Below are 12,295 nucleotides of genomic sequence, written 5' to 3'. Positions count from 1 at the left end.
GAGGGCACAGTAATACTTGATGGAACTTAACTGGGCTTCTCCCCACCCCACTAAATAGGTCATACAAAAATGACACCCAGTGAGGATTCGTACTTTCTAAATCTTGAACTAGAGCTCTAGAGCCGGGTTACAGGTGACTCGATTCCTTTTCTCTTTGGAACTGTTTTGGTGCAGAACTTCAGGCATTATGTTACATAAAAGCAGCTCAGCATATTTTCTCTGAAGAAATACTTTGACGGAGTCTCACAGTTATATAATGTGAGGAATGATTGTTAAAACTTATCCAAGGTTTGAATTTCTCTTTCAGCTGCTACATCAACCAATTCAAGTGTAAGAATCTCATCATGCTCCTCCATCTCTCCCTCCCTCCACTTTTTTTTTTAGGGTAATCATGACATGGCCAGAGAGCTTTATCAGAGTTTGCTGACTCAGGTTGCCTCAGAACATTTCTACTTCTGGCTGAATAGTTTGAAGGAGTTCTCACATGCAGAACAGTGTCTCACTGGGTTACAAGAAGAGAATTATAGTTCCGCACTTTCTTGCATTGCTGAGTCTTTAAAATTCTACCACAAAGGGATTGCTTCCTTAACAGTAAGTCCGCTTAATTCTCCTTTGGTGACGATGACTTGTGAGAATGGTTTCCCTTTTCTTTTTGGGCTGTTCTCTTTTAACCTTGAAAAATTTGCGGATACCCGTGTATTTGGCAGTATTAAAGTGATGAGTAGGACCTGGAAGTAGACCATTAACCCCTCCCCCACTTTTTACTGTTCCTAGATTGATGAACATTTATCATTTTGTTTGTATCAAATATCAGGCACACATGTGAAGAGGATTGCTGAATCCATGCAGGAAGGATAAGTGGAGGTGGGGCCCTCCATTTCCAGACTCCTATGAGTAAGACCCCGAGCTGGATCACTGCTGTTGGCGAATGTGAAATTTCCACCCCATCTCATGCCTGGCAGCTACTCACTAGAGTTTCTTATTTTGTAAATAAAGAAATTATCTAGGATGCCGGTATCTCACCTTTTATCCCTCTGTGATGTCTTCCCAATCCAAATTAACAATCAGCCAGCTACTACCATTTCCATTTTTTTCCTGCCGAGAAAGAGGGGTACAGAGAGAGCAGATCCTTAACATTTCCTTGAAACCACTTCTATTCCTTAAGTAAGTACCTGTTCCCTAAAATGTGCATTTTCTATATTAATGCAAGGACTTTTTCCCCTTAAGAGTAGCGAGTTTGTGTAATCACCATTAAGCATGTGTAAAGTATTGTCACTTGACTTTAAAAATTATATGTATTTAGATGGGGCCATAAAGCTTTTGGTACCAGTTTTATATTTATCACATAATCTAAAATATTTTTAATGGTGGGCCATTCAAAGAGAAATGTTGCAAACAAAACAGAGAACAGATGTCACAAAAGAGACAGACTGTTCAGATAACTGTGGGTGCTTATCTTTTGAGGAATGATTTTAGGGGGCTGGGATTGATTGCTGTTTTAAAACAGGAATATAGGAGTGGCTCCCCTCCATTTTAAGGGGTAGCATTGACTTCTGTGGTTCTCTTCCCTTGATTGTCCTGGGAAAAGATCATTGTTGCCTATATCAGGCTAATAAATACCTCAGAAAATCTAAAAGTACTGTTACTGGCTCTAGTCAGTAGAATAATTTCATTTTCTAGTTGATGTGGAGCAGAAAATTGTTCATCATTTAGTACAGTGAATGATAGGAACTGTGAAACAGGCTAACAAAATAGTGAGGCAGGTAGAATTAATATGAAAAAAATCTCATTGAATACTTAATAGTCTTTTAATGATTTGTGTGCTTAATGAGGTTTGACAGTAATTAAGAAGTGGATTCCGATATAGGAAGAAAGCAGCCAGTTGACAGACAAAAGACCCTTGTCTTAGCCTCCGTTCTGCCATTAACACATTGTGACCTAAGGCAGGTTATTGATCTTCAAATCATCTTTTGAAATGGAGTTCCTTTATTCAGCAAACTAAGCACCTGCTATATGCCAAACACTGCTTTGAGGATACAAGAATCAGGAAATAATTCTTTACTTGAGAATAGTCTCAAGAGGAAGGAAATATAAGCCTTAACAATCATTTGGAACTTCTCACATTTCTGATTATAAATACTATACTATCACAGTTTTGGGTTGATTTCCTTTTTTAAGATTTTTAGAAAATTTGTTTATTTGACAAGTTTGGATTTGGTGATAGCCTTCTGTCTTTTTAACAGAGATGATCTGAGCATGTGCTTAGTCGCTCAGTCGTGTCCAACTCTTTGCGACCCCCTGCACTGTAGCCAACCAGGCTCTTCTGTCCATGGGATTCTCCGGGCAAGAATGCTGCAGTGGGTTGCCATGCCCTCCTACAGGGGATTTCCTAACCCAGGGATCGAACCCGGGTCTCCTGCATTGCAGGCGGATTCTTTACCATCTGAGCCACCAGAGAAGCCCAAGAATACTGGAGTCGGTAGCCTATCCCTTCTCTAGGGGAACTTTCTGACTCAGGAATCGAACCGGGGTCTCCTGCATTGCAGGTGGATTCTTTACCAGCTGAGCTACCAGGGAAGCCTAATTGCCCTTTTGCTCCTTGACACATGAATGATCTAATTTGAGGTTGTCAGCTATGATGATTATGCTTTTTAAATCTTCTTCAGCCAAACTAAACAGAAGTTAAGAATTCTGTGCTTGTTGGAGGTGCTATAGCAATGTTGGGTGTCTGATTTACCAGTAAAGTGGTTAATGATAGTTACCTTGCTTCTTAGGAATGAAATTCATAAAAAGTGTTTGTATCAGCTTTCTGTGCTGTGTAACAAATTACCACAAATTTAGTGGCTTAAGACAGCACCCATTTATGATTGACTGTTTTACCGTTTCCATGAGTCAGAGTCCGGGCATGACTTACCTGGGTGCCCTGCTCATGTTGTCACGGTGTCAGCCAGGGCCAGTCTTGTCTGGGACTTGGGTGCAGGGTCCCCTTCTAAACTCATGTAGTTGTTGGCAGGATTCATGTCCTCCCAGCTGTGAGACTTGCGGAAGCCTCAAGTCAGAAGGAACATCTCTTACCTTCAAGACTTTGTTTTAATGGACTCACCTGATGAGGAGTGATCTACCCAGAATGATCTCCATTTTGATGAATGTAAAGTCAGATCATTAGGGACCTAAATTATATCCTCACAATCTATTACTTTTTCCATATCCCATTAATTAGAAGCAAGTTACAGGGTCTATCCACACTTTAAGGGAGATTACACAGGGTGTGGAGACTGGGATGGGAGTGGGAAAGCATGATTAGGGGAACCAGTTTAGCAATCTGCCTACAGGGGGTGAGTCTTTATTTTTTACTTTATTAAATATTGAATAGATATTATATCTATATATTATGTAGGGTGTATAAAGATATCAAATATCCAAGTATAACTAGCACTCAGTTTAGGAAATGGGACATTAATAGCTTTTAAAATTCGTGTGTGCCCCTCCATGCTTGTGTACCTTTTCTACCTTACAAAGGTAACCACCATCCTGAACCTTTACGTTTTTAGCATGCTTTGCTTTTAAACAAGGTACTGTTTTCTGTTGCTTGTTTTTGAATTTTATATGAAAAGAAATCATGTGTTTTTCTCTGACTCGTTTTGGTTCTCTAAATTATATTCCTAAGATTCATCCATCTTGTTCCATAAAGTGATAGGTCAGTTTCACTGCTGTATATGTCAGTTTATTTTAATGTTGATGGAAATTTTGATTTTTTTTTCCATTTTTTTGCTGCTAAAGCATTACTGCTGTGAACGTTCTTGGACATATTTTGATACATCTATGAAAAGATTTCTCTAGGACACTGATTTTAAACTGGGGATGATTTTAGCTCCATTTAGCAATGTCTGGAGTCATTTATGGTTATCACAACTAGGTGTTAACTGGCATTTAGTGGATAAAGGCCAAAGATATTGTTAAACATCCAACAAAGCACAAGACAGCCCCCCTCAAAATTTGAGAATTATTCCAAAATGTCACTAGTATACTGAGGTTGAAAACCCTTCTCTAGGTCAGTCTACATCAGTCAAAACTGTGTATCTGCTCCCTGCTCCAATTTAGAAATATGTGAGGATGTGTCTGTTTGTCCCAGTGGTAGAGTGGTTGGAGAGACCGCTGCTGGCCTAGTGGTCATTGACTGGAAATGCTGAATTTTCTGAGATGCTGAGGATATTCCTGCTCCTATTAAAAGATACTGATCTAAAGTACTACCTTGGAGTAGAATTGCATAAGTTATGTGCATCTTCAGTTGACTAGCTGATACCAGGAGTTTTCCCACAGTGGTTTTAAATTTACAGTATTTCCAGCAGTGTAGATGCGTTCTTGTTACTCTGCATTTCCCGCCTTGTTATGTTCTGGAAGTTATTATTAAATAATAAGTTATTAATAAATAATAAGTTCTTGTTTATTATACAATTAAACTTTATATATCTATATATTTTAGTTTGCTTACTATAGAACATAATATTAGTTTCAGATGTGCAGTAGGATTTGATATTTATATCTGTTATGAAATCACTCCAGTAAGTATGGTGATAAGTAAAATCTGTCACATATGTAGTTACTGATTTTTTTTTTCTTGTGAAGAGGACTTTTAAGATGTACTGTCTTAGCAACTATCAAATATTCAATATAGTATTTTTAAAACTTGTTTTTTCTTCCAGTTTTATTGAGATATAATTGACATAAAACACTGTGTAAGTTTAAAATGTACAACGGTATGATCAACATACACCATGAACTGATTATCATAATGGGGTTAGTGACCATCTATCGTCTCATATAAATACAACATTAAAGAAATAGAAAAAATAGCTTTTTTTCTTGTGAAGAAAACATGTAGGATTTGCTCTCTTAATGTTCATATATATCATACATCAGTGTTAGTTGTCTTTATGTACATTTTATCCTTAGAACTTATGTATAACTGGAATTTTGTGCCTTTTGACTACCTTCTTTCAGTTCTCCGCCTGCCCCCACCTCCAGTATTCCACCTCTGGTAGCCACAAGTTTGATCTATCTATGAATTTGTTTTTTTGTTGATTTGTTAAGTATAATTGACCTACAAAACTCAGTTCCTAATACACAACACAGTGATTCAGTGTTTGCATGTATCTCAGAATGGTACCGTGGTGAGTCTAGTTGGCATCTATCACCATGAAAATATATTACATAATCACTGGCTGTATGTCTCGTGGTACATCACCTTATCTGTGGCTCATTTATTTTGTGTCTGATAGTTGATGCCTCTTAGTCTCCCTCGCAGGTTTCCCTCTTCCCCTCTGGTAGCTGCCTCTTCTCTCTGTCTATGACTCTGTTTCTGTCCAGTTATGTTTATTCATTTGTTTTCTTTTCTAGATTCCATTTATAAGTTAAATCATACAGTATTTGTCTCCTCTGTCTGAGTTTTTTCACGTAGCCTAATATCCTCTAGGTCCATCAATGTTGTTGCAGATGACAAGATTGCCTTCTTTTTTGTGTGGCTGATATTCCACTGTGTATACGTATGCCGCGTCTTCTTTCCATTTGTCTATTGATGGGGACTTAGATGGCTTCCATATCTTGGCTGTTGTAAATAATACTACAGTGAACATACGGTTGCATATATCTTTTTGAATTAGTGTTCTTGTTTTCCTTGGGTAAAAACGCAGAAGTGAAATTGCTGGATCTTGTAGTAGTTCTGTTTTTAATTTTTTGAGGACCCTTCATACTATTTTCCATAGTGGCTGCACCAGCTTACGTTCCTGTCAGAAGTGCACGGTGTTCCCTCTTCTTCACATCCTCTCCAACACTTGTTACCTCTGGTCTTGATGATAGCCATTCTGGCAGGTGTGACGTGATGTCTCATTGTGGTTTTGATTTTCATTTCCATGATGATTAGTGATGCTGAGGCCATCTATGTGTCTTCTTTGGAAAAATGTCTATTCAGAGCTCTGCCTATTTCTTAATCAGATTTTTTTTTTACTTACGATTGAGTTGTATGAGTTTTTAATTGTATTTTGGATATTAACCCCTTGTTAAATATATGATTTGCAAATATTTCTTTCCACCCAGTAAGTTGCCTTTTCATCTTGTATATTCTAAATACCAGTCTTTTGTAGGTAATGTGAGTTGCAAATATCTTTTCATTCACAATCACTCCAAGAAATGTTTTCTCTTCAAGTCACTACCTTTACCTTTCTCTACAGAAATCACTTTTGGTTTCTAAAATTATAGATTAGTCTTACCTTGTTTTCATTATCATTTAAGAAATCATGCAGTATTAGACTTTTGATTCTAGATTCTTTACTCAGCTTTATATTTGTGTGATACAGTAATGGTTTTTGTTACATATCGCAGTAGTTTGTTCATTTCATTTCATCATGATATTCTTTTGGATGACTGTTATAACAATCTATTTATCTTTTATTTTTGATCAGTTCAGTTCAGTTCAGTCGCTCAGTCCTGTCTGACTCTTTGCGACCCCATGAATCGCAGCACGCCAGGCCTCCCTGTCCATCACCAACTCCTGGAGTCTACACAAACCCATGTCCATCGAGTCGGTGATGCCATCCAACCATCTCATCCTCTGTTGTCCCCTTCTCCTCCCGCCCCCAATCCTTCCCAGCATTAGGGTCTTTTCCAGTGAGTCAACTCTTTGCATGAGGTAGCCAAAGTATTGGAGTTTCAGCTTCAACATCAGTCCTTCCAATGAACACCCAGGACTGATCTCCTTTAGGATGGACTGGTTGGATCTCCTTGCAGTCCAAGGGACTCTCAAGAGTCTTCTCCAACACCACAGTTCAAAAGCATCAATTCTTCGGCACTCAGCTCTCTTCACCGTCCAACTCTCACATCCATACACGACCACTGGAAAAACCATAGCCTTGACTAGACGGACCTTTGTTGGCAAAGTAATGTCTCTACTTTTAAATATGCTATCTAGGTTGGCCATAACCTTCCTTCCAAGGAGTAAGCGTCTTTTAATTTCATGGCTGCAGTCACCATCTGCAGTGATTTTTGAGCCCAAAAAAATAAAGTCTGACGCTGTTTCCACTGTTTCTCCATCCGTTTCCCATGAAGTGATGGGACCAGATGCCATGATCTTAGTTTTCTGAATGTTGAGCTTTAAGCCAACTTTTTCACTCTCCTCTCTTACTTTCATCAAGAGGCTCTTTATTTCCTCTTCACTTTCTGCCATAAGGGTGTGTCATCTGCATATCTGAGGTTATTGATATTTCTTCTGGCAATCTTGATTTCAGCTTGTGCTTCTTCCAGCCCAGCGTTTCTCATGATGTACTCTGCATATAAGTTAAATAAGCAGGGTGACAATATACAGCCTTGACGTACTCCTTTTCCTATTTGGAACCAGTCTGTTGTTCCATGTCCAGTTGCTTTTCCTATTTGGAACCAGTCTGTTGTTCCATGTCCTGTTGCTTCCTGACCTGCATACAGGTTTCTCAAGAGGCAGGTCAGATGGTCTGGTATTCCCATCTCTTTCAGAATTTTCCACAGTCTGTTGTGATCCACACAGTCAAAGGCTTTGGCATAGTCAATAAAGCAGAAATAGATGTTTTTCTGGTACTCTCTTGCTTTTTCAATGATCTATTGGATGTTGGCAATTTGATCTCTGGTTCCTCTGCCTTTTCTAAAACCAGCTTGAACATCTGGAAGTTCACGGTTCATGTATTGCTGAAGCCTGGCTTGGAGAATTTTGAGCATTACTTTACTAGCATGTGAGATGAGTGCATGGGGCTATTTAAAATTTGACTGTGAACTTTATTTGCACATCTTTTGGTAGAAGTGTGCATATTTTCTGGATGGTAGTGCTGTGTCATAAGATATATCTTAAGTTCAGCTTTAATAGATGCTGCCAAAAAGTTGTCTCTGGTGGTTTCCAGTTTATATACTTCTATCAGTATAAGTGCCTTTTGGGGTTCACAGTACTTCTTGAATATATGGCTTGATGACTTTGGTAAGTTATGGAACATTTGCCATTATCTCTTCAGCCAGTGACTCCAAGTACCCCTTTGTTAATTCTTTTTACCAAGTCTCATATATCTCTTCATTCTCTTCTATATATTTTACCTTTTTATCTCTCCATACTTAGCTCAGTATTTTCTTCTGGACTGTCTTCCATTCCCATAATTCTCACTTACATTGTGTCTAATTGATATATTGAACTCATTCATTAAGTTCTTAATTTAGTTTATTGTGTTTTTCCAGTTTCAAAATTTCCATTTGACTATTTTATATTTTGTAGTTCTTCTTTAGGATCCTCTGTCTTGTCATTGAAATTCTTTAATATGCTAATTATAGTTATCTTGAAATTCATATATGTCTATTAATCTGAATCTATTACAGTTTGTGTCTTTGACCCTTTTCCCCCCTCTTGGTTTGAGGAATTTTGTCTTTGTTGTATGCTCAGTTATTTTTAATTTAGTTTTGTACAGTGTGTGTGAAAATTATAGTAATTATATTATCTTTGCTTTTGGAAGGCAGTTAAGCTATGGGCAAGTTACTTAATCCAACCAAGGATTGAGCTGATTCAAAGCTAAGCTTCAATCCTTGGAAGAATCAGTCTGTTTTTGGTTCTCCTGACTCCTAGAGTATAGCTCTTTGAAGTTACAGACAAAAGCCTGAAATGTTTTCTACAGCCCTCTTCTTAGTTTTGTGAGATTGATAAGCTCTGTTCAGCTTCTCTGACTCCTGGGAGCAGATTTCAAATTAGCAGATGTCACCAAATGTCAGTCTTACCTCCTTGAATTGCCCACTTCTCTGTGATTTTGGTTTCTTGTTGCTTATAGCTATTCAGTGTTTTGAGATAGATGTTTATAACATTTTATTCATTTTTCCATTTGTTCTTAATATGTGGGCTGGTTTCAGACTTTAGTCTAGCATTGCCTTAAGCTTGGCTTATTCTTTCAAAAACTGAGCTTGTATTAAGTGAAATATACAGTCACAAGAAGACAAATATTGTATGATTCCACTTAACTGAAAGTAGTGGGATTCATAGAAACAGAAAATAGGTGGAGAAGGAAATGGCAACTCACTCCAGTAATCTTGCCTGGGAAACCCCATGGACAGAGGAGCCTGGAGGGCTACAGGCCATGGGGTTGCAAGAGTCAGACATGACTTAGCGACTAAACCATCCATCACCACAAAGTGAATATATGCCTAGAGATAACATGTGAAAAGGATATTTGCCATATACTAGCTAGTTTTTTGGGGGGAGGGTGGAAGTCAAGGAGGACTTGGGGTTATTTTGTCATCAACTTCCATTTTATACTTACTTATAATGACCATTATTTTTACTAATACTGTAAAACTATGAAAAATGAATAAAATACTAAAAGTTAAAAAAAAAGAGAAAGTAGGGTGGTGGTTACTAGGGGCTTTAAGTTCATTATTTATACCGTGGTCCACTCTTGGTTGTTCTGTGTTCTTTATCACAATGTATATAGATATTTTAAACTGAGTTTATCAAGTAGCTTTACTTTCAGCCCCATTGGGAGTTTTTTTTTAGCTAATCCATGTAGAAATCAGGATATGAACCACAAGACAGAAATTCTGTGAAGCAGTATTATATGTATGTTTAACACAGATTTAACTCTTACGTTTAGGCTTTTTTTTTTTTTTTTTTTTTTGAGAAAGAATTGCCAACCCACTCTAGTATTCTTGCCTGCAGAATCCCATGGGTGGAGGAGCCTGACAGTTCATGGGGTCTCAAAAGTTGGACATGATTGAAGTGACTCAGCACTGGCACTTAGGCTTTTCTTTAAAATATCCAGAAAGCAAAAAACAAGAATGAAGAAAAAAACAGCTATTTCAATAACGGGGAAGCAAAATAGCAGTTTAAATAGTGGACAGTTTTTTTCAATTAGCTTGTACCCCAGAGTGAGCAGTAGAGGAGCGCTCTGAGTTTGCTGTTTTTTTCACCTATGTTAAATTTACTGGAGGTGAATCTTTCTTGAGAAGTTTTCAAGAATAATTGTGATTATATACAATTTTTGCTTTACCTGCTGACCTTAGAACCCACTTCTATTTAAGCTTTAGTCCCAGCATAAAGAAAAGTAAATAATATTCCTTTTATTTCTTATTGGCATTGTTCATTGTGCTATAGTCTAAATTTTAGTTTTATATGTTTTTCTGTGTTTCATGGATGATACTACCTGTTTAAAGTCTTTGACCTCTAGCACAAGTTTAGCCTTTCTGTATTGTTTTTGAACATGCATACTATATCTAGAGTATTTTTCCTTCAGTATACCACAGTCTAAGATGCACAATAACTTTCAAAGTTGCCATCTTATGTCATCAATCAAATATTTCTTGTTAGAAATAAATCCAGGCTAACAATAAATCTTTCTCATTATAAATACATCTTTCTTCACTCTCAGTTTTATAATGAATGTTAGAACAAAGTTGCAATTTTTTGGCCTGATAAGATGGTCTGCACTGTATATAACAGTATCATATACACCTACTTGTCCTCTGACCCTTCTAAAGTTACTGACAAGCGATAAATTAAAAATGGCAAGTAGGAACTTAAGAGGCAGAGGAAAGGGTAATTTATCTTCCTGTAAAAGCAAATCATATCTCCTGGAAATTAAAAACAGTTGAAATAGTCTCTTTTACATCCTAATCTGTACTGTTTCACAGTTAGAACACGACATCCCCAAAATTTGAAAACCACAGAATTTGATACATTGATTACAGTTATTACCTCTAGCTTATATAATTTTATATAGACGTAGCTTTGCAATTTGAGAGGGATACTATAGCAAGTGTACATTGTTGTAAAGGATATAGGAAGTGGCTATTTCCTAGAGTAAAATACAAATGCTGCCAAGTAATAAAACTTACCATTTGACACTTAAAACTAGAGAGAACCTCACAGAGGTCAATATGTGATACTTGGCCAGACATATAATATTGTAACTTAATTCTGGAACCTCAAGTCACATACCTTGAGGTTCCAGAATTGAAAATTTAAAGTTCCAGAATTAAGCAGGCTCTCCGGCTAAAAGAACAGTATGAGATACTAAGAAACAGCATCTGCATGTTTTAAATGAGTCATGTCAGAGAAGAAAATTAATTTCATTGTACTTTCTTTGTTGTTAAATTAATGTATTTTTAATATGCCTTTTGTTGAAAACACCATGCTAGGTTCTCCCCTAGCGCAGTTGATAAATAGTTAAAGGTTGTCTTAGTTCTCTGTCTACACTGAGTTGACTTACATTCTTTGCCTTCTTTACCTAGCTGGTGCTGCTCTTTGCTATTCAAGACTTATCCCTGACTCTTCTCCATTCTCATTGAAACTTGTGCATTATAACCTGTTCCTTGGTGGCCTCTCTGTGCATTCTAAATGTCTAATGAGAAATTCTCTTTAAAATTAATCTGGGCTTGAGACTTTGCTTGTGGTCCGGTGGTTAAGAATCTACCTGCCAATGCAGGGGACCAGGTTCGGTCCCTGGTCTGGGAAGATCCCACATGCCACAAGGCAACTAAGCCTGTGCACCACGACTCCTGAGCCAGAGCTCTGAAGCCCATGAGCTGCAACTGTTGAAGACCATGAGGCCTAGAACCCGTGCTCTGCAACAGAAGCCACCACCATGAGAAGCGCGTGCACCACAACTAGAGAGTAGCCCCTGCGCAGCAACGAAGACCCAGTGCAGCTAAAAATGAATAAACTTTTAAAAATTAATAAATAAGTAAAATAAAGTTGACCTGGACTAGTAATGGAAGAAAGCAGCCATGAGGCAACATGCTTTGTTTGTTGTTGTCTAAACTGCCTTTTTACTACATGACGTGTAAAATATAATGCAGAGCTTTGCCTGTTGTTTGCAGGCCCCACATAATCTGGCTGTCCCTTGCCTCAGCTCGAACCAGCAACATGCTTTTTAAGCAGTGACTGTCTAACAGTATATTTCTCCTGCCCTTACCTTCCTTCTCTCCCCACTCCCACCTTTTAAAATTTCTACTAATGATTCCAGCATGAAAATTTCAGGTTAGAAAGGTAGGAATGTAATAAGGGAATCTGGGGAGAGTGGTAATGTCCACGAAGCATCCTTTATGTGGTATCTTATTGCTGACGCTCTAGCTGATGCATGTGTTGTGAGGTCTTTGAAAATGTAGGAAGGAGAGATCATCAGTGTTGATGGAACCTAGATTTTCAGTGTTGCTGCTAATAACAGTGTCTTCCTTTCTGTATGACGTCCCCCCGTTATAGGTGTTTATCCATCACTGTTAGAACTATTGGCCTTTTGCACAGACTCGG

At 37.8% G+C, this 12,295-nt stretch overlaps 1 protein-coding gene across 6 annotated transcripts in view; it reads left to right on the top strand.

Annotated features, from left to right (window-relative positions):
• Positions 1-12,295, top strand: part of INTS7 (integrator complex subunit 7) — an 87,477-nt gene that overhangs the window by 58,406 nt on the left and 16,776 nt on the right. For all 6 annotated transcript variants that reach the window (XM_081489737.1, XM_081489735.1, XM_081489733.1 and 3 more), the window contains one exon: positions 385-591. In XM_081489737.1, coding sequence (XP_081345863.1) covers positions 385-591 — 207 coding nt within the window. The remainder of the gene's footprint in view (positions 1-384; positions 592-12,295) is intronic.

Source organism: Giraffa tippelskirchi, chromosome 5, assembly GCF_054371585.1.
Source record: "Giraffa tippelskirchi isolate mGirTip1 chromosome 5, T2T-mGirTip1v1.2.pri, whole genome shotgun sequence".
Lineage (NCBI taxonomy): Eukaryota > Metazoa > Chordata > Mammalia > Artiodactyla > Giraffidae > Giraffa > Giraffa tippelskirchi.
Note: the sequence above shows the minus strand (reverse complement) of the source record. Positions and strands in the feature narration are given on the sequence as shown.